Source organism: Xylocopa sonorina, chromosome 12 (genome assembly GCF_050948175.1).
Source record: "Xylocopa sonorina isolate GNS202 chromosome 12, iyXylSono1_principal, whole genome shotgun sequence".
Lineage (NCBI taxonomy): Eukaryota > Metazoa > Arthropoda > Insecta > Hymenoptera > Apidae > Xylocopa > Xylocopa sonorina.
The window spans coordinates 10,480,387-10,502,921 of NC_135204.1; the positions used below are offsets into that span (position 1 = coordinate 10,480,387).

The window sequence follows — 22,535 nt, forward strand, 5'->3', positions numbered from 1 at the left end:
TCTTCCTGCCGCGCGACACCATTTTCGCGTTTCGACCGTTGTGCAAAGATCGTCTAGTCTAAGGACGGAATATTACAAAACGATGACACATCTGTTCCACCCAAATTGCCGTGGGATTACCGGACTCGAGGATGTTACACGGACCCTGGGAACCGGTTTCGACGAGTACCAAACACGAGAAAAAGGAAACCCGCGAGGAGTCCAGCGAGTCTCGATCATTTACCCCCTTTCGTGTCATCCGTTCTCCGTTTTCTGATTCTTTACCGTTTCCTCTATTCCCTCGACCTTCGCTCGCCTCGTTCTCTCTCCCTCTCTCTCTCTCTCTCTCTCTCTCCTTCTCTCTCTGCCCGGCCAATACAACGCCGCGCGACGTTTTACGCGAGATCATTCTTGTCACCGCGTGTCCAATAATTTGTACTTCTCCCTTCTTTTCTTTCGTTTCTCTTCCTCTTCCCCTCCCCTCGCTCGTTCCCTATTTTGAAACGACGGAGGCGAGGAGAAGTCGGAGACGCGACGAGCTAGACAGCTATCTGTCGAGCGAGGAAGATGAGTTATCTTGTCGCTCGAAAGATCTTTTGTAACTGGAATGACGCCAGACTTTAATAGTTACACTCGCTCGAACAACATTACACGGGACGTCTTGGACGTTTTTTGCGCTAGGAAAAACTTGTTCCTCTATCGTTATCCATCTCGAACTCCCACGTACGTAACCCGTTCACCGAACGCGTTCTCGCCGTTCAATTTATCGCGCTGTTTACGCGCGCACCTGCGATAAAAAATCATTCAGACGAAGGATCATCATCGCGGCCGGGCGATTCCGACTATTCCGATGGAAATGACGGTACCGATAAATCCGTAGGTGGCACGGTCCATCGTTGTCCACGGGGCTGGAACGCTTACACCGGTTTACGAGCCGGGTCTGAAAGCCAGAATTCCCCCCCAACACCTACTCCGAATGGGTTTATTCAGCGTCGCACGGTGATTTAGGGAGACCCGATCGATCTACCCGCGAAGCCATTCCCAATTTGTACTTTCCCCTCGATCTCTCGAGCGGGCCGCCGCGCCACTCCGTTCCAAACCATGGAACGGAATATCGCTGAATATTATCGACGAATGCCTCGCGGGATCTTGCGAGATGTCGCGAATAGACCCGCGTCGAATCGCGTATTTCAATCGTGGAAATAACAATACGGAAAACGCGAGAATCGGGAGCAGAGTTTATTGAACGCGGAAGAGCGAGGAGGAGCCGCGACAGAAGAGTCGAACCGCGACGTACGCGTGACTTTTTCATAGGAACCGAGGATGCCGCGCGAAAACGCAGCTAACCGTAGGAGCCGCGAGGCGCGTTGCCTCGTGGGTCCGCGTGGGAGGTCGCTAATTTATTGCGCATTAACGTCACTTGCGTCTGACCGCGTACAAGACAGCCGGTACCGATCCTCCGCGCATTGTCGCACAGTGTCACCACCGTTCAACTTTCCACCTTCTCTCTCTCTCTGGACTCTCTGGACACCGTGTCGGTCTGATTCACAGAGCGCGAAGAATTGGCAGAATTTTTGACGAAGCGAGGGATCGTCGCGACGAAGGTGACGCGGAGCTTCCGCGCGCGCGACACGGCGCGAGGAATCCTCGGCTTCCTCGCTCGTTCGTCCTTAATTGGGTTCATGCCACCGCGTTAATAAATACGGCCAGGCAAGTGCATTCTGCGCATTGCGAAGTCCGGCCACGCGTACCCCAGGCCCTTATAAAGGCTCAATCAGCCTGATCCCGATTGAGTCATTAATTGCCTTAAAGAGGGCAAGGCCTTGTCTACGCTGCTGAAATGCAAAGCTGCCGCGCGCGCGAGCGCGGCGGCCGTCCGCGCGAGCCAGCCGTGTTTCATTCAAGAAACCGGACGAATTTCCAACGGCCGATTCCTCATTAGAATTCTCCGCGCCGCGTCAAAACCGACCGCCGTTGTCTATATATTGCGGCCGTTCGACAGGTTTTTCCGCGTATCCCTCTTTCCCTCTATTTTAGACGATTTCAAGATGCTTCCTGTTCACGCGGAGATCAAACCTGGCGTTCGACATCGCCGGTGCGAAACCTCTCCTCGGTGTGCGCACCTTTTTACCTGGCCCAGGTATTTTACTTTCCGTCGCGTAATAATACGAAGACAAGGAATGTCGTTTGCGAGGAGGACGACGCGGCAGACGCCACAGGCAGCGCGCGCTGAAGGCGCCTCGCTCCTGCCTTCCTCGTGCATTATGAGGAAGGATGCATTTCCTTCCACTTTCGCCATTCCATTTTTACACGACGCGCCTCAGATATTCCAACGACCCTCCTCTCGCCATCTCTCTCTCTCTCTACCTCTCTATCTGTCTCCTCTTTCTTAATGCAACCACTTGTCATTTAATAACCCCCGTCGTAAAACGGCTGGAATGAATCATCCCGAGCGAGCCGAACGTGTCCTTTTTCCGGCTAATTCCGGCACCAAGGTGTTCCCTCTCGTCAACCGTGTCGTAAACCCTGATCGAGATAATCCGAACGGGACTATTAACGCGGGGACAAGCTTTTAAGCTTCTGGCGAGGTTTCGATCGGTTTTTGGAAGAATTTCGCCGGCTTCCAGGAACCGTTCAGTACTACCCCCCAAAGAGAAGGTAAACGTATTCGTTTTTCGCAGGCGTTGTTGTCTCTTCTCGGATCGAGGATCGAACTCCCCGTGACTCGAAGGATTCTCGCGTGCGCGCGCGAGAGGAGTCACGATTCGAGGACGGAGGATGTCGTTACGCGAGCACACCGAGAGACGCAGGCTTCGTTTCATGCATTATGAGAAAGGAAGCACTTCCCTCTACCAGCATCCCCTATTCTCGGGCCAGCGCGGCCCCAGGCGCTTCCATAACTTCGTTCCTGCCTACTCCCATCGCCCTCCCGAAACCCCACGTGCCTACCCTATCCCTCTAACCCTGTACATCTCCCCGTCGCGCGTTCAGTTTCCCTCTTTTCCCGGTCTTCTCGCCTTCGCCCGCTTCGCGTCTTTCCTCCTCACCGTCGATCGGAACTTTCGACGCGCCCGCTACAAACCAGCCGTGGACCGCAACGCGAAAAGAAACGCGTCGAACCGTCGAGCGTTTAAGCGTAATATTTCGAGCGTCTGTCTGGTCCGTCTCGTCAGCGGACGCAGCCGCGTTTCTTCCTGTTGCTTTTACCCCTTCTCGACAGCCTGTTCTCTCCCCTTCGTCCCCTTTTTTGGCACCGCGTGCCAACCCGGTGTTTTTAACGGGCTGCCTCGAAAGTTCGCGCGGCCCCCCCTGCCCGTCGCGTTCAATGAAACTCGTGAATCGTTTTTTCGAGCGGCGAGCGCCGCTGCCGTTCGATTTCAGACGCTCGCCGCTCGTTCCACGGTGAACTTGACTCGACGAAACCGTAACGCACGCGTCTCGTACGCGCGGTTTTGACTCATACCTCTCGCGCTCGTTTACGTCTCGAACGATCCTCGCGGTCGACGGGCGGCTGTCCCAGAAGCGACACGCTTCGTTTCGAGAGCACCGATCCAACCGATGGTGGTGGCCAGTATTTCTGCAATTGCAGCCTTTAACGGATCAATGTCGCAACGACGGGTCTCCTGCCACTCCGAAATACCATTCGGAAGATCAGCCGCGGCGTGTGCAGCCTCTAAATAAACCCTGCGCGCTATAAAACACAACGTCCAAGCCGGCACACAACCGACCAGCGAGCATTCATTCGTCCCGTGCCAAGTCTCCCATTGCCAGAAAGAAACAATAGCGAAATTGAAGACTCGCTGCTCGATCCGCCCGATCCCAATCGTGTCCACGGCTTTGAGACTGTTAACCCCGTCCAGCCGAAAATTTCAGCTTCGATTCCACACTCTCCCCCGTCGCCCAAAACGATGGAAAACGAAGACGCGAGACCAAAGATCGCGGTGTGTACGAGCAGCGAATCCGACGCGTTACGACATCGCGAGCCGCCGCGAGAGAGCCGAGGGCCGCGCGTTCAAGGCACAATGCGTGAATTTTTGGATCGCACGCGCGCTCCGCTCGTTGCGTAAGCGCAAGAACACCGCCGCTAGCGTTTGCACGCACGTGCGACGACGGAATTAGCCAAAGACCTCGTCTATACCCCGTCCGTTGTCCCTACGGTCGAGGCTTCCTGACCGACCACCTCCGTCCACGGGCCCTTCACGTCCTTTTCCCGCCTCGGATCGTGACCCGTGGAACCAACCACTCTGGAAATGTGTTGCGCAGCCTGAGCCAATTTTAGAGAATGCACGTGGCAATGCTGCGAGGGTTTTATTAGTCTCTATTGGTAGCACGTAGAAGGACCTTTTTCTTCGCGTCGTGGGTCGCGCGCGGAGACAGCCAGAATTTATGACACCCTTCGCGGTGGTGTCCATCGTCGAGCGGCAATATGGCCGCGCTTCGACACTGGCATCGAAGCGGAATTCGAATACGCAGAGAGTCCAGTTTCTCGACTGGGTGAGTCGAATTTGTTCGCGATGCGACGTTCTCGCGGTCGACGAGGATCGTCAGGATGGTGCCAAGGTGCCAATGCACACCTGCTATACACGTGTTCGCGAGAGAGGCACGTGCCACTCTCGTCGTAGCCGTCGCATTCTTCGTCTCGTGTTCCGGCGCGTCTTATCGTTACCAGATCAAGCTCGAATTAATTGCGAAACGTATCTTAATTACCCTGGCCGTGCGTGGGATCACGGGCCACTCAGGTGGCTACGGTTCCCTGGCTTGGCTGGCGCCAAAGGGATCTTAACGGAGCAATTACCCTTTGACACAATTTCGGAGTAATTGCGTTAACGTCCGCGCGCCGCCTTTCGATCGAACTCGGTGCTTCCGCGTCTCGACGACGGGGCCAGAGGCGAGGGAAACGCAGCGGCGGCCACTGAAAAACGTGGGATCATCCGGCGGGGTCTGCTTTACATTATCCGCGGTTAAGCGTGCCGTGGCACGACAAGCGTGAAGAAGCGCGATCCGTTAAGGTGAGACAAGGTGTCGTCTCTCGCCAGGGAAGCCGAGACGAACTCGTCGCGTAGCACTATACAGAGATACTGTATCGCCCCTGGCACGTGGCTAAGCAAAATCCCAGCGCGTCGTCGCGTGCGACTTTTCCCCATGGTTTCCCGCGAGAACGCGATCGAGTTTAAGAGAGGAGAGGTCGACCGCGAGGGGCAATTCCGCGACGGCAAAGGGCAGTGGCCTTCGATCAATTTATTTCCGCCGCGCAGAGGTGGTCCATAACGCGGGGGGAGCGGGCAAAGTTATGATTTAGCGAGGAATAATCGCTCGGTCGGTCGAGCGGATCTAAAAATAATCGGTACGCGGTTTGATCTACTCGGAGAGCTGGCGCGAGCCCGATGCCAAGATAGGCTCGCTCGTCCCATTGCTTCGTACGCGGCTGCTGCCCAGGCTGACTGTGATGAATGTCTAGAAATTTTCCCGTCTACCAACCGGTTGGTCCCGCCGCGATCTTCGGGCCACTCTACTTTCACGTTCCCGCGGAAATCGAGCCGGTCTGAAAGCGCGAGGATCGCAGCGTTCACCAGACACTATCGCCCCGTGTTCTCCGGTTCGTACGGACGCTTTGCATAATACACTCGAAATTTAGAGGCATAATTCCGCCCCCGGGGCCGAGCGAGGGCCGAGATTTATCGACATTTCTGGACTATGAAGCGTGCCTTGTTAGCGGAGAGCGGTACACTCAGCGGATCCATTAATCTTTGTATACCCAAGGAAAGTACACGTGTACCTCGTGACGGCCGCCTGCCTCTTCCTTGCCCGCGTATTTTGTTTACGTGTGCCCGTGGATGCGCGACGGAGAGGTTCGAAATCGATCGCGCGGCTCGAAGACGCTCGTCTCGCGGAAAAATGACATTCGCTCGCTCGCTCGCTCGCTCGTTTGCGTAATCCACGGTGGCCAGAGATCGCCGCGCGTAATTGCGCACCTGCGCGAAACCTCCGGTTCGCGGTTCTCCGTTCCACGGAGCCAGCCTCTGATCGGGAATCGCGGCCTCCGATCGCGGGCTCTCGAGCGATAGTCTATAAAATACGCGAGCTATATTTCAAAGTCACTTAACCCGGACTGCTGGCTGTGACAACCTATCGAAAGGATTGAATTTCTTCGAGAGGCGAAGCCTTGTGGGAAGTCTTTCTGATAGCTCACTACGAGTCGCGGTAACGGAACGCGAACGCCTCTATAAATTATGGGCAATGCCTTTGTGGTAATTACACGACAGCGCGGGCGAACAGGTGCGAATGAAAATTATAGACGGACAGGCTCGTACGTATCGCTGACGGACGCATAAATATCGTTTTCCAATCACCACCGTCAACCGTTTCCAACGTTCCACCAAGCTTTTCCTTCGCGAGCGAAGGCTCGCAGCGCGGTGATAAACCTAACGTGGAAAGTAATACCGAGTCACGTACGATCTCCAAAAATAGTCCCACCACCCCAGGAAGTCGTGGTTCGAGAGCGTGCACGTACGCGCGCACACGCGCGAGCCCAGCCTCCGAAACCAGATTCCGCTCGGTCCAACAACGCGGCTTTGTAACCAGCCGGAGGGATTCGAGGATTCTCCGTGGAAGAAAAAACCTCGAGAAATGGGAATCGAAAACGGACAACGGCGCGCGCGCGCGTGCCTAGCTCGGAAGCGACTGGATTGCAAGATGTCGTGCAACGTTAGAAACGACACACGCTCCAGCGTGCACGCGATCCGCGTCGAATATCCGTGGCAGCTCGACGGGCTGCCGCGAATTTATGCGTCGAACGAGGCCACTGCATCCACACGCGTCCTCTCGTCGCGCGAGGCACAGAATTCGAGAACGTACGAGACGCATAAATTGAGCGTCCCTCTAATTTCGCTCATGAATATTCCTTCGTTATATCAATTAAAATCGCCGCGGCGCCTGAATATTTATCACGGCCACATAAATTTATTAGAAACTGCATAATGAAGGCCCGGGGAAGCGGCGATCGGCCGTGGCAGCCACGTCTCCGCCTTTATTTGCCATTATTATCGCGTTATGAAAAATCCTTTGAAGATGCGATATTTTTCCTTTCCTTCTCTGCCTTCTTCCTTCGTTTCTTTTTCTTTTTTTTTTGACCCCCACCGTCAAATCGCGAACCGCGTTTCAAATTATCGCGCACGACGCGTGGCCCCCTTTACTCTTCGCGTTTTCACGCGATTTTTAAACGCGACTTTTTACCGCTGCTCGCGTACAGCTCGCAGATTAGATACTGGCTCGAGCGTTCTAAAAATACTGGCCACTTTTGTAACGCGCTCTAGAGATCGCGACGTTTCCTCACCCGCCAAGTACAAAGGTGCGACACCGCTCGATTCTCGACGGACGCGTCTCGCGAACAGCGTGGATCGCGCGCGGTTACCGGTGGGAGCCGCGTAAATCGCGGAAAAGGGCAAATGGGGTTCGAGCGAGCCCTCGAGTTCGAACGGAACAACGCGGCGAGGCGTTTCGAAACAGGCGTCCCAGGGGAATAATCGAAAAATCGCGACTAATCTCGCAGTCCGCGAGAAATTCTGCGCGCGATCTTGTCTACGTGGTAGACGTGGCCTGCGCGAGAAACGTAACTCGTTAGATGCCTCCCCCACTACCGTGCGCAACACCTAACTCAACCTCGGCTAATTACGCAACCGTTCACCTGCGCTACCTGCCACGACGAATTCCCATTTTTCTTTTTATTTTTTTCTCCTATCTTTTTTTTTTTTGCCCCTACCACCTAGCGCACCGTCCGAGAGACGAGCGCCTTATCTGCGCCGCAAGATCGCCGCGATACTTAATAATAGAACTTTTGACTGACAGCGATAGCTCGCAATCACCGTAACCCGTTCTACTTGAGGCAAAATTGCTAAACAGCCACACAGGTCTAATTCGGGATGACGCTCGTTCGCTTCTCGCGGTCTGTCGGTACTTCGAATATAATGCAGCCCCCGCTGCGAAGTTTCGAGGAGGAGGAGGAGGTGGAGAAGCAGGGGCTCGTTGCGTACGCGGATCGAATCGCTGGAAAGACGAGCGGGGCGGCAACCCCCGCGATCGTCCCTAGCCAAAGTGGTCCCTGGGAATAACCGGGTAAACGGAAGCGTGTCCGATTCCACGGAACGCGAATTACCTTAATTCCCTCTAAGCGTGTACGTCAGGGATCAGGTGTAATAAAGCGAGCCGGTGGCAAACGGGCGAGGATCGGTACGGGTTTCGCCGATTTAACGCGAATTCCGTGTGCCAGATTCACGTGGAGCGTGACTAAAGCGTGCGAGGTTCTATGAAAAACCGTGTCGCTGGTCTGCTCGCGTCCCCCGGCGTCATTATCGCGCTGTTGTTGTCGCTAGAGTCTTTGTCATCGTTATCATTGCGCAACGAAGACCACCGAGGACGAGCACACGCGCATAATCGCGCCTCGTCGGACATCGAGGAACGTCCAGTCGCAGTTACGCGCTGTTCGTGTCTCTCTCCCTCTCTCTATCTCTATCTCTCTCTCCGGCTGGCGACTACCTGTCGCGAGAGGCATGCGAGATTTTCAACTGGATCGCGAGCGCGAGAGGACGGCCGCGAAAAAAGAAAATGGGAACGCGGCGAGGAGGCCGTGGCCAGGCCAGACTGAATGGCCGTTGACATTGACGAGCCGACGACGTTTGACGCGAACAGCTTTGACAGCGATTTTGACGGTGACACGACGGTGTCTTACTGCCGGACACGCGCTAGTTTAACGAACCGTTTATCGCGCCTCGCCGTTCAACACTTTATCCGTAGGCGACGTCGCGATCGATAGGTTCGTACCCCGCGTCGATGAACCGTCAGCGGACACCTAGGCGGCGATAAAGAATGTTTCTGCTTAAGAACCACCGGCGTAATCGAGCCGCCGTCCAAGATGGCGGTGGGAATAACAAGAGCGCACGCATCGAGTGACATTGAGTTATCAGGAAATGAAACGCTTCGATATTCGAGCGTTACATCAGAGCTCGGTCTTAATTGATAAGAGCCGCGCGCGCGAGAGAGAGAGAGAGCCGAGGGATAAAGCCGAGCATTGTTCGAACGCGTGCATCGCGGTGGAAGAAAAATTGTCCAACGACCCACATCCGGTGGTAAAAATATGGTAAAGCGAGGCAGGCCGTAATCGTTGCCCCTGATAATGGTCGGCGTCGTACAAAGGAACGACGATGATCGGCCGCGACGATCACCTGATAAGATACACACGTCACGCGGCGATAACCGCGTGACAGAATTAGCGTAAGAATAATCTGGAACGCCGGTAATGGCAAAGGAACACCACCGTTGGATTCAATTAGAGACGATCGGTGTTGAACGCCGGCTAGCAGCCGCGCCGTACACCCAAAGCATTTGGCGTCTTTTGTCGCGGGGACACCGATTTGTATCCGGAATTTACGAGCTCCGCGAGCCGAGCCAAGAGGACTCGGACCGTTTGGTCGCCGTTGGTATAAATTCGAGTCGGGAGACGGACTAGGGGGAGTCGACCGACGGATACCCCAAGATCTCGCCTATCCGGGAACTAAAATAGCCGTCGATCGTTCCAGATTTCCGTCCACGAGAATCCAATCTCTGGCAAGCCAGACTGCGAATCTCGACGCGCGAATCAGTCCAGAATTTTTCGCGCCTCGCCCAAAATCGGCACGGTCCATCGAGAGCGCGCGGATTTGATAATTCGTCGTCGTCGTCGTCGTCGTCGTCTCTCGATAGAGCGGGCGAGGAGTCGATTCGCGTGGCGGATTCGCAGAGGGAGTCGGAGTTGGTAGAAGTTTAAATCGGGAATGGCGGGCCAGGAGGCCGTCATGCGGGAGGCGCGATGGTATTTTTATCGGGCTAAATATAGGTAAACCTCCTATACGGAACGCCATAGCGGCGGTGGAGGAACCGCAGAGGGTCGGTCCGTAACTACTCGTTAACCACGTACCCCGGGGGGTGTCCCGCAACCGCAAAAGAGCTTCCGCGAAAAAAAGGAAAAGGGAGAAAAAAGAGAAAAGAAGAAGCAGGGGAGAAGCACGGACCGCCCCCGAGGCTCGATTAATTTTTAATCGAGGGACACGCGAGCGGCGTCGCGAAGCTCGTTCGCGCTCGTTCACGCTGCGTCATCGCCGCTAGCCGCGGCGTCCATCGGATTTCTCTCGATCGTCCGCTTATCGCGGCTTGCCTCGCGCGATTACGCGGTGTTAATTTCGATCGAAACGCTCGAACAGTGACGCGAAGGAAGGCTCGCGAGCGACCAGCGAGGGGGTGGCGAACGCGTCGTTCGCAGCGCATTATCCAACCCCTACACAACTGGCGGTTCTCGTTCTTGTCGTTCGCGTTTCGCCCCCGCGGTCGCGATTTTTGGAAACGGGATAGAGGCGACCGTAAACGGGCCGTGCTGTGTAATCGCACCGCCATAGGGTGGTGTCCCGCGACCGCAGAAGAGCCTCCACAAAGGGTGGACGTGTAATTCGAGCCTCAATTCGAGCGTCGCGTGGCCACGTGGCGCCACGCAGCCATTGAAACTGCAATTTCTCTTTTTCCCTTCTTGTATCCTATATATTTTTTTTTTTTTCGTCTATGCGTACGCCAGTGATTTTTTTCTCTCCTCTCTTTTACTTTTTTTTTTTTTTTGTTTTGTTTTTTCGCTACTCGGTTCGACCACGCGGGCATTTTATTTTTCAGCTGGTTCGCGGCGATATTGACACGAGTGTCCGCGATAAAAATTGATCGACACCGCGTCCACTTCTGCCGATGATTGATAGCAAGGTGTCCCGCGTTTGTTTTCCGTTTTCTGTGCGCGGTGATTCGCCAATTCGAACTACGCGCGGCGCGTAATTCATTAAAACTCGAATCAGTTTGACTAGAAACCCGTCGACTAGGGAACGAGAAGAAAGAGAACCCACGGGGAGGAGAACTTTAACCCTACGGAAACGTCCGGTTGAGCAATCCTCTAATTGCGTAGGCGTGTAGATGGTGGAAAAACGACGAGAAAGAGGCACTTTCTCCTGTCAGGGGAGGGCTGGGTGGCCCAGGTGTTTCTCGAGTAGCGACAACGCTATCGTGTCGCGGCTGGCCAGGTTAATCGGCTGACAAAAGGTTATGTCACTCCGCGTTGCCTGCATGCACGCACTCGGTGCACGCGTGACTTCCTGGTTTCGCGGTTACCCGCACGCTCGCGTCTCGTTCGCGATCGGGATCGTCTCTGCGCCGACTCTGAATTGAAGTATTCGATGCGTTCCGCAGGAATGGAGAGCGTCTCGAATTAAGGGCGTAGACGACGACGACGACGACAACGACGAAGACGACGATGCAACGATGGAAACTTTCACCGTGCCGGCCACGCGACCGTCCGATATCTCGTCGCGAAGATCGGTCGCGTTTTCCGCGAACGCAAAAAGAGAAGAAGAAAAAAGTGCAACAGGTCCTGGGGAACGATCTCGATGTTCGCGGTACCCGGTGACCGTTCGCGAACACGAACGCCTTGTCACGTCGTTGGTAAGGAAAGGTACGATCTACTAGGCAGGCTAGCGTTGAAAGTATCTCGACTTTCGATCGCGTTGACGAGTGGCTGGCGAGGCGCACTTTCCAAAAGTAAAAGTCGCCGGTTTCTGCTCGAATTTCTACTCTCGAACGCGCGACGCCTCGAATTCGTCGCGGACGCGTTTTTCCATGGCTGCTCGCCGCGCTAGGAAAAGTCGCTACAACGAAACGTAGCGTTTCGAGGAAGAGCGCGTCGCGTCGTCATCGAATTTCCGGTTGCACCGCGGTTTGCGATACGCGCGTAGACCTTCGCGAACATAGAAAGAGAGAGAGGGAGAGAGAGAGCGCACTGCGCGTAGAAAATTAGCAGAAACCGATTCGCGTGTTCGAAAGCGATCGATGAAACGACGCGATAGGAATTCGAGAGCGACGCGGGTCACGTAGACCGTCGCTGAAGACTCAATCCGAGCCGGCTGTCAGGCGAACGCAGCGCCGGTTGTTTTTCGCTAGAAAACGGGCAGAAAATCGTGGCCTGCTCGAGGAAGCCAAATACGGAACTGGGTTAGCCGAGTGTCTCGCCATTCTTGGTTCCCCTGGGTCCTCGAGGCCTGCGCGGGTCCCCGCCGCTTCGATTACTCTCCCCCCGTAGCCCGCCGCCGGCGATCGTAGGCCGAATATCAAATAGAATAAAATCGTACCGTGGGCGTTGATAGCGCGCGAGAGCCGCGTCGATTCGCTCCACTTTTCTTCGTGTTCGAGAATCGAGCATCCTCGCGGTTGGCCGCGATATCGAGAGAAATCATTTGCGGCCGGGAAACGGATCTCGACTGACGCGATCGCCGATACACGGTGACTCACGGAGTTATTCGAACGAGCGTTCGCTACCGCGGACGCTGCTGGTAACTCTTGGAAAAAATACGAGAGAATGAAAATATATTCCGGCTATTTATCCGAGCTCGTCGTGGATCGGACACCGCTCATCGCGGTGTACGTTCGCCACCCGTTTCGAGCACCTTCGCGTCGTTTCGAGACTCCCATCGTAACCTAGCTCGCGACACGACCCAGTTACGTCCCGAACGAGCGAAACGGGCACGCTTCGCAGAAACGTCCTAGCACGAGCCAACGTTCCTTCTCTTTCTCGACGTGACGACGACGACGACGATGGTGGCGGCGTAAAAACGCGGCCTTGCCCGGCACGCGGTACATGCGAACTCGCTCATCTGAGAGCCGCTGATTCATTCCAAGGCGTTAGAACAGATTGGATAGCGACAAAGACGAGCGACGCGAACAGAGAACCAGAAAAGAGGGGGTGGGTGGTGTGGTAGGCGGAAAAAAACGCGAGGCACCGCGACGCAAGGTGGTAACGCGAACTGAGAAGGCATGCGCGGCGTTGGAGAACACCGCGCGAGGGAAAAACGCGACTTTTACCAGAAGATCTCGTCCGTACGAAGAGGAAAGAGAAAGAAGCGGCTGCGGTGGGAGAAGCGACCGATAATAAGTCGTGACGAAACGCTTAAGAAGGAAGAGGCGCGGAAACGAAAGGAAGGGTGGACCGACGCGTATCGTTGCGTACCGCAGAAGCTGTTCGCTCGCGGTGATCCCACGTGGGTTACCAGCGAACGGCGAGGCTGAACAGGAAGACGCGTCGCTGGTACCGCGGGACGAGGGTACCTGGCCGTGCTATGGCGATGGAAACAGTGGCGTCGCTGCCTACGGAGCGTCGTCTTTCGTCGACGAGTCGCGACTGCGCCGTTATAACTGCGGCTTGCGGTCGGAAACACGTGGGAACCTGCGGGAGAGGAGCCTCTTCCCTTCGACTGTGTCGGCGTGGGCTTCCTAGTGTGAGACAGAGGAACGGAGCTAGCGATGGCTGCCCTCGACAGAAGCTTTCGAACAACTTCGACCGTCGAGTCGAGTCGTGAACGCGACGCGAAGGAGCTTGGAGCGATCTCTGACGAAGAATTCGACGGGAGCCGTTCGAATTACGCGGGTAACTACAGCAGCAGGATTTCAGCCGCGCTTGGAACGACTCGAAAGTTTGGTCGTACGGTGGACGCGTTCGAGCCATCGCTAGGACAAGCCAGCCGTGAGACAACGTTGTGTGCGCAACGTCCCGTGGGAATCCATACTCGACCACACCGAGCGCGACACAAAGGCGATCCTCCCGCCTGCACGAGGCTGCCCTACGAATCCCTTTCCGTGTTTTTCCACCCCCCCAGACCACGGTATTCCTGATTCTACGTGGAATCGGAGAAATCCTGTCCCCGTTTACTACCACTGCGACATATGGCATCGACGGAAGTCTTGCTCGATTTAGAATGCCACACGATCCTACATCTTTCTCTCCGTTTCGAGTGGCCGGCACTCGAAAACTGTCCGACATTCTTTATATTTTTTTTCCTCCTTCCACGAAGGAACTCGGTTTCGTTCGTTAGAATTTCATCGAGTTCAGAGTTCCGAGAGGAGAGCGTGATTTTCGGAAGATTCCGAGAACGGAGAGTGTTTGACTTGCGTAACGCCATCGGAGCGGAGAAAGTTTTTGTCCTTGCAACACTTTGTTCGCTTGGAAACGGTGCGTGGCCAGTCGAGACTAGAATTTACCCGTTCTACGCGGTGTCGAATAAATCTGCCTTCGAAGATCTCGATTGATTGAACGGGGCGCGCGATTCGTCGTACACCGCTGCTGAGCGCAGGTGCGAGAGAAAAATGATCGTTGAACGAACAGACGTGGGAGTGAACGGAGTCGTTCCACCGTGATCTCGAGCGCGTTACCGGGATTAGTCCCTCTCGGTAGGTGATCGCGGCGAGACGCGACGAGACGATCCGTGCCGCGTGTGGACCGCTCGGAACTGGTTCCGAAAATGGCCCAAAAGGTGTTCCACACGCGGGACACACGCGTACAGTCGAAGACAAAACGTCCCGCGGAAGCGCGCCGACTCGATTCTTCGAGGGTCTAACCCCACCTCGATTCCGGTAACCACTCTCGTTCACGTGACTGGGTTACGGTAGCCTGTCTACGTAGCTCGCGATCATTCCGCGGATAAAAGACCCCGAATAAATCCGGATTAAGCAGCGAACCGCGCGCACCCTCCTGACGAGGATCAGTCGACGAATTTGGGGGGGGGGGCTTGGCACGTGGAGCGATATTAAACAGATCTCTCTCTCTCTCTCTCTCTCTTTCTCTCTTGTAGTTTATTTTTTCTATTTCGACGAGCTTTGATCCGCTGGTTTCTCCTCCCCCTCGTTCTTTATTCTCCTTTCCGTTGTATTAAAAAGATGTCGCGTCTCGAGAGGAATCCTTCCGTCAAGCGACGGGAAGTTGGGACACCATTACATTTCTGACAGAAAACAGTTTCCGGTGACGCAACGGTCGCGCGGCGATCTTACGTCAATCGGAATTCAAACTTCGAGGCTGAACAGAGATCGATGCACGCGTCGATCCTCTTATCGCGAGGATACGAGAGCGCGAGCGTTTCCAGAAAATCGCCTCCGCGAGAGGCTTCGATCCGCGGCAGAGGATTTTTCGAGACGGCTTTTCGAAGTTTCCTGCGACTCGAAGGGCTTGTTCGAGAACTGCTTGACGACGAGCCACGCGACGTACCTTTCAAGGTGAGCGGGATTCGTCTTTCGAAAAAAAACCTCCGGGAATAAAGTGGAGGTGCTCTTTCTCCTTCTCTCGTTCCCACTCTTCCCCGTGCATATTCCGATCGCGGTCTGCGTGTATGCGTATCTGCGTGTCGTCGCTTCGAAGCGCGGGAAAATTCCCTGGCCAAACCGAAAACTTCCGTTCCGTACGGGGAGCCGAACGAGACCCGCGAACGACGTGCAGAATTCGCGGTCGATCGCTCGACGCGACCATAACCTTCCCCATCGGCGGCGCAGACCGCGGACCCGAAGGGACGTCGCAAAAAGAAGAAGGGCCGCGGCGAAGGGGCTGAAAACCGGACCAAAAGATCGCGGAGAGTCGAGCGACGCGGCGCGGAACTGGTCAAGCGACATTTCCCGCGTCTCTCGCAAGGTGCCGACAATTTCTCCGGGACCCGCGAGCTTTCCTCCAACCGCGGCGCGGGGTTCGAAAGTTTGCACGCGCTGCGAGTCGTTCCCGACGACGAAGAGGACGCGACGCGGCCTACGGAGGGGCCGCGATCGAGAGAAAGGGGTAGGCGAGGCGAGGCGATGCGGGGGGAGCGCGTGCTCGCGCGCGCACACGCGGAGAATGAACGAGAGGAAGGAGTCGGCAGCTCGAGGTAAGACGCCTGCCTCCGGGTGCGCGGGACGAAAGAGGCGAGCTGCGGCGGGAAGGGAGGCAGAAAAGTTGGAGGCGGTGCGGGAGGAGGACGGGTGACGGCGGCGGAGAGGAGAGCGAGGTTTCGAGGAGGCGGCCTTGAGAACGCGGAGAGAGCAGAGCGCGAGTCTAAGAAGAAGAAGAAGAAGAAGAAGAAGATGAAGAAGAAGAAGTAGTAGAAGAAGAAGAAGAAGAAGTAGCAGAAGAAGAGGAGGGAAAGAGTGAGAGAGAGAGAGAGAGGAATGGAGAGACGAACCGAGCCAACTCCAACGCCAACGAACTGCTTCACTGGCAAATCACTCGCGGTTCTCATCCCAGCGTTCGATTCTTCATCCCGTGAATTAATGAACCGAGGACACGTAGCAGTGCCGCTCTCCGGAGGCGCGGCACGTTGCACGCTCCGAACCAGTCCTGGTACGCGCCACGGGCAACCTCGAAACCAGTGGCCCGCGCGATCTCCGCTCGGCGTCGATCGATCACGGGGCCCGCGAGAGATCGATCGTCGCCAGCCGAAATTCGAAAATCCTGCCCCCTCGCGCTCGACGCTACCCGATGTTTTGCTGCAGCACGCGCCGCAGATGCGAGCCGCATTATGCAACTACGACGATGATGTAAGAGTCGGCGAGACGCAGAACCAGGGGACCGAAAGGCGCGTCCCATCTCTCGCTCCAGAGTTCGTTGAGGACTGGATGCACTGGACTACGCCGGAAACTCGTGAAACTCGCGCAAAATTCTCGAGACAATCTGTCGATGATCCTCGATCGACAGAACAAATGGAACGAAACGTGGATCCTGGCGACCGCGTGGTTCGAGAGACACCGCTTTACGTAACGAATCAGGAAATATTTGAAAAAAAAAAAACACATTTCCCTCGGTTACGAGACTCTTAATGATCCATTATTCGCGATAATACTCTGCGCGCGGGTTCTAATGGGATACCGGAACCACAAGGATACACGGAAAGCGCGGGCAACGGCGGAAGAAACGCGCAGGAAAACGAAGGATGAAACGCGCGTGGATGCCGCTCGAAAAATCGTCCGATCGCGAAAGTACGCGTGGGCGTGCAAATACTTTCCGGAGGCATTGTAAACGACGGAGAGAGAGAGAGAGAGAGAGAGAGAGGGCTCGGCTATTCGCTCGTTTGAAATTCCTCGCGGAAACCCGGTGAAAAGAGGCTGTGCTGGCGAGAAGAAGGAAGGGGGCAGGTTGAACACCACTGGGCCGTGAGTGCGCGCGGCGCAGGTAGGTCGGTTGAACCCACGGCTCTCTACGGAATATACAGACACTTGGCGAGATTCGCGAGGTCACGTGCCGCATTTGAACAGGCAGCGCTAATTTCATTATTTATAGCCGAAGCTTTCGATTTGCCGATCGGCCATTATTTCCCCGGCGGTAACGCGGAACGGGGCGCATCGGTAGCCGCGGCCCCCGTAGCCGTTCACGAGCTGGTTCCGCGCTCCCCGTTTCCGACCTCTCCCGTCGAGACGCGGATTTCGCCGCCGCGCATCGGCTGAAATAGACGGTCCGCGGTAAAAATAAAATACCCGAACGATCCCCACGTGGAACCAACGCACGCAGCCTCCTCGCGCGTTACGAGTGATCGTAAACCTTCGATTTCGCCGGCTAGTCGCTGGCCAGACCGCGGCGGAGGATCGGAAATTTCCGAATCGGAGCTTCTCGAACAACGCCCGCGGAAAACGTGTATCGTTCGAAACACCGTGGCGGGGGTTGTCGCGTCGAGGCGGAGCGGTTGCCTCCCGCGAACCCGCGCGACTATGAATTGTTCGCGGCACAGGTGATGTTTCATACGAGAATCGCGCAAGTTTCTTCTTATCGTTGTTTTCAAGAGCAGCAGGTGCTCGAGAGCTAAACATCGGCGTTAAAAGTTTCACCGGCAGTTACGCGGAGTTCGCGTCCCGGAAGGAGAGTAACACCGGTTCCGTTCCGGTATCGTTGAATTATTATTAGAGGCCGCAGCGCGGATCGATCGTTTCCGATCTCCATCGAACGGCGATGCGAGCAGACGACGAGCTCGCTGCTCGTTTATCAGACCGCGATGATCCTTATCGTCGTTACCAGCTGTTAACACCTCGAGCACGACGCGGTGTCTGCGGCTCTCTCTACCTTGTGCGAGTGGATACGCGACGAGCGAACGAACCCGGCTTCAATTAAGACCAACAACGACGCCGATCGGTAATCCGGTGAACGATGCTCTCTTCGACGCGAACGAACGAGGGAAACAGAGGGAATCGAGCGGATATCTTCGGATCTCCGCGCTAGTTTTGCGTCGAGGCGGGATAACGCCGCTCGTTTATCGGACTATGAAATTGTTATCGCCCCGATCGTCGACCAAGATAATCGATTTCAGGCTGTCGTCGAACCTGCTCACCGCGATATCCACCGCAGGCTTCGTAGGAAACGTCCTCCTCGACTATGCGCGTTTCAACGTTTCAAGAAACCGAAGAACGACAGCTAATTGGGGTGAAACGGACGAGCAAAGGGAGAGAGGCACGGTTGGACGGGCTAGATAATCGCGATTGGGACGGCTCAACAGCGTGGACCGGGATTTGCCAAATTGCACCTGTCCGCTCGGACACCTGTATCGACGTTCCTAGGTAAACCGTGACTACTCGGCGAGGCCTTTCTCGTGCTCGTTGTCACCTCGTCGACGCCGCTCGCGTTCCTGTTCAACGCCCCTTTCCTCGCCCCGCTAGCGAGACCCCCGTCGAACAACCGCTTGGTCCCTCGCCAGCGTACCCACCGCTATTCTCTTTGCCGTCTGGAAGCTGAACCGGAGAGCTGGAGAGCTCTCTCGGACACGTATATACCTGCAACCGGGGATTAGGTTTATCTGCTTCCTGGGCCGGCTCTCCGCGGCTTTGAAAGTAATTGGAAGGGACGGAAGACGCTACCGCGTGAATGATCGACCGCGGCGGGGTTAATCGAGTGCGTGGAAAAGCTCGACGCGTTTGATAGCCTGCCGTGAGACCGTGGAGGGGCGGCCAGACACGGGGAATTAGATCGGATCTGAGCGTTCGCGGTCTGATAAACTTTGTTCGTTTAGGGACGACCGATCCGATCCGACTCGACAAACTACCTCCTCTCTCTCTCTCCCTCTTCGTCTCTCTATGGTCTCGTTCCACGCGAAATCGAAACGAACGCCTGCGACTTCTTTCCTCGCGCCCTTTAAGCAGAGAAAGCGATCTCGACGACGCGTTGGCAGAGAGAACCACCCGCCTGAATCGTCGTCGTCCGCTCTGTCGACGAGACACAACAGATGGCCGGGTCCGTGCTCCCCCCCGTTCAGATTCGCAAAGTGTTTCGCGTAGGTAGAGACGCACGTGCATTCCACTTTTCAGGCTTGCCTTGAACCTGCCCGATTGCACGAACGGTTTCACATGAAACTGGAACCGACCGACGATACGGCTTGATACGCTACCTGCACACGGCTTTATGCATCTCCTCGCGTGCCTCGCCGGTGAAACAAGCCTTTCCTCTTTCTACGCTCCTCTACCACCCCTCGCCCCGTCCTCCCTCGATTTACTCGAGCCGCGATGTTGCTGCCTGCGAACCTCGGAAACCTCGATAATCGTTCGTTTCATCCTTCCAACTATTTCGAAGCGCAAGTATTTCGCGCTTCGATCGGTGCGAGAGACTCGAGGATCCTCCTAGACGGTTCCGTCCGACTCTCTCGAATCCCTCGCGCATACATTTTTTTGAACGTTCGACCAAGTTTAGCCTCTTTTTTTCTCGCCAAACGCGAACGCGTGCGGAAATCGGCCAACAGCGAAGCTGCCAATTGAGTATGTCGCGAGGCGATCAAGGTCCTTCTTATCCTACCGCGAGAGGCCGCGATAAGATAAACCCACTGACGGCATTCGACTTCCCGATCGTTCGCCTACTACTACCACCACGAACCGCTCTACTATACTACCACATATCCACCGCTGCCTCCTCCCACTTTCCTCGTTTCCGCCCGCGGAACTCGTATTCGAACCGAGGGGATCGACTTTCGTAATTTTCCACCTCCTAAAAACCGCGGGAACGTGTCTCTGAACAAGGACGAACCACTCGCGGGTGCACCTCCGCGCGATGCGCGGCCGAATTCGAAGGCGAGCACCGACAAAAGAAGGAAGCCCGTGCGGAGATCGTTCGGGAAGATCGAAACGCAGACGAAAATGGTCGCGGTTGTTGAACGAAGTGGCTCGACGATTCGTGCGAATGTACCAGGGTGGAACGCTTATGTTAATGAGCCCTTGCGATTACCAGACGGGGCCAGCGAACAGGGAGATGACGTCGAGCCGATAGAGACGTCCAGACCGGATACAAGGAAGGTCGAAGAAGAAGAACCGGATAATCGTCACCACCGTGGTAGCCACGCACCGGGTCTCTATCGCTATCGGTTCTGCGCGGACCCTCGACGTTCTCCGGACGAGGAAGGAAGTCGCGTTTCGCTCGTACACCTGCGCGGCAAAAGGGACGCGCCTCCCACCTGCGGGACACCTGAACCTGCGGAACCGAGAGAGCCAGCGTCCCGGACGCTTTCGTGGACACCTGACTCGCGAACATCGTCCGCTCGTCGTCCACGATAATTGCCCGATGCGGCATCGATCTGGTCGCATTCGGATTCCGAGCGAAGATTCGCCTGCCTGCCCGTGGAAACACGGTTCGAACCGAAGCGGTGGTTACCAATGCAGAAGCGGCGAGCTCGAGACCAGGGGCGACACGATTATTTAATTATCGAACGGTTCTGTTCCGCGCGAAAGGCGCTACGATTTCGTTTGGCGAGCGAAACGATTGGAAACGGGGAGACGACAGTCGAGCGGATCAGATTAACACAGGACGTTTCGATGTTCCGCGTCGAGCATATTTACTCGCGGCTACGTTTCGAGACACGTTCGACCGCGCAACGGTCACCAGGAAGATCCTGGTCGAGCTATGATAACGGATTCTCCGGGTATACTGTTACTACGCCCGAGAGAGCGTACTAGCGAGAGACTGCCGAACGATTGGCATGGAACGAAGTACCGAGCCGTAAAAGAATCGTCCGAGGACAGACTGGAACGATCGAATGCTCGATCCGGCTGTTATTGTATTCTCTGCTATTTGAAAATGAACGTCTCTTCCGCTACGTTTCGCACGCCTACGAGTCGGTGGATCGCAACAGCTGTCCAGCAGCTATAGACAGCGGAGCAAACGTTGCGTTTCGCACGGGATTTTCCTTCGGCCACGCGATGCCACCCCGTTCGGAATAGGTTCGCGTGACCCGTTCCTCGAAGGTGAGCGCGGCGTCGCCGACACGCCGCGCGCGGCGCAACGAGATCGCGCGATCGGCGCGCTCGAGCGGTGTTTCGCGTGACGAAAAATAGTTACGATCGATGTAACGACAGATTATTTAGCTCCATCGCTACGCCTCGGTCTCTTAATCGCGGGAAGATTGATTCGGGTCAGCCCTTCCGGGCGTTTCGTTCAAGAGAGAAGGCCGTGGTGGCCGTGTCCGATGTAAATTCATCACGGGCCTTCTCTTCCGGTCGGTTCCGATTCGAGCTCGATGGGCCACGAACCAGAGGGGACGACGGGAGCGTTCCATTCTCTCCATTGCAACGCGATGTAAAATTTCATGCGATTTACCTGAAGTAATGGGATCCAAAGGGCGAGCAGTAAAAGGGATCGTTGTGTATGTGCGGCTGTCCGGGTACTCCGGGTCCTTGGGGGTGAGCGTGCGGGCCCATCGGGCCTGTAGGCCCCGGGCCGCACATCCCGGGCGCTGGTTGCGGCTGCATGCCAGCCGGGCCCATCATGCCCGCGGCTGGGCCCATCGGATGGGGGCCAGGATGGTGCGGCGATCCGACCATGTGGGGTCCCGGATGGTGAGGATGAGGCGAGGGCCCACCGCCGCCCATGTGGGGATGAGGCGCGTGAGGCGAGCCGCTCATCATTCCGTGAGGCGGCATAGAATGAGGGCTCGGCGAGGCTCCGTTCAGATGGGGCCCGCCCGTGACACCGGCGTGCGGCGTCGGCGGACCCCCATGGGTCGGCGTGGTAGCCGGCTGGGGCGGCGGTAGACTAGGCGGTCCGGTCGGTCCTTGGGCCCCTAGCGGCGGCAGCGGGCCATTCGCCATGTTGTTCAGCTGTGTCAGCGAGGCCGCCGCCGACGCCATCGCCTGCAAGGGATTCGTGGCGCCGCTCGTCGTGTTGTTCACGCCTAGACCGGTGTTACCGTTGTTGCTGTTCCCGGTGTTGCTGTTGCTGTTCCCGTTGTTACCGTTGCTGGATCCGTTGCTGCTGGCGACGCCAACGGCGCTGTTCGCGTTGCTCACACCGCCGCCGAGCGATTGCAAGGAGGGCGGCAGCGGTGGCGAGCCGGCGGGGGGCGCTGCCGGGCCCCCGAGGCACCGGCCCGACGGACCGGGGGCGGTTACGCTGCTGGGCGCTACTGGCACGCCGGCGTGCAGTGGTATTCCACCTGGGGGGCGCTGTGCCACCCTTACCGGCATCACTCCCCCCTCCACGACGCCCTTCACCCTCTCCTCGAACTACCGCCGGCCTGATGACTGGGGTACGACCGCGCGCGGGAATATACACCTCTCTCTCTTTCTCTCGCTCTCTCTATCTACTCTTTGACGACTTTTCAACTCTCTACCCAACCGTGGTAGGACGACGACGACGACGACACCTTGGTCCCAATGTTAGGGGCGCGCGCGCGCGCTTTACGTATCCACAGCCGCGGCCTCGACACGATTCGCGTGCCGGTGGGGTTAGGAACTCGGGTCCGCGCCTCGGA

At 56.3% G+C, this 22,535-nt stretch overlaps 1 protein-coding gene across 3 annotated transcripts in view; it reads right to left on the reverse strand.

Annotated features, from left to right (window-relative positions):
- LOC143429948 (uncharacterized) overlaps window positions 1-22,338 on the reverse strand; it is a 46,705-nt gene extending 24,367 nt beyond the window's left edge. For all 3 annotated transcript variants that reach the window (XM_076905829.1, XM_076905828.1, XM_076905827.1), the window contains exon 1: window positions 21,383-22,338. In XM_076905829.1, coding sequence (XP_076761944.1) covers window positions 21,383-22,248 — 866 coding nt within the window. In that variant the 5' untranslated portion in view covers window positions 22,249-22,338. The remainder of the gene's footprint in view (window positions 1-21,382) is intronic.
- Window positions 22,339-22,535: the final 197 nt, after the last annotated feature.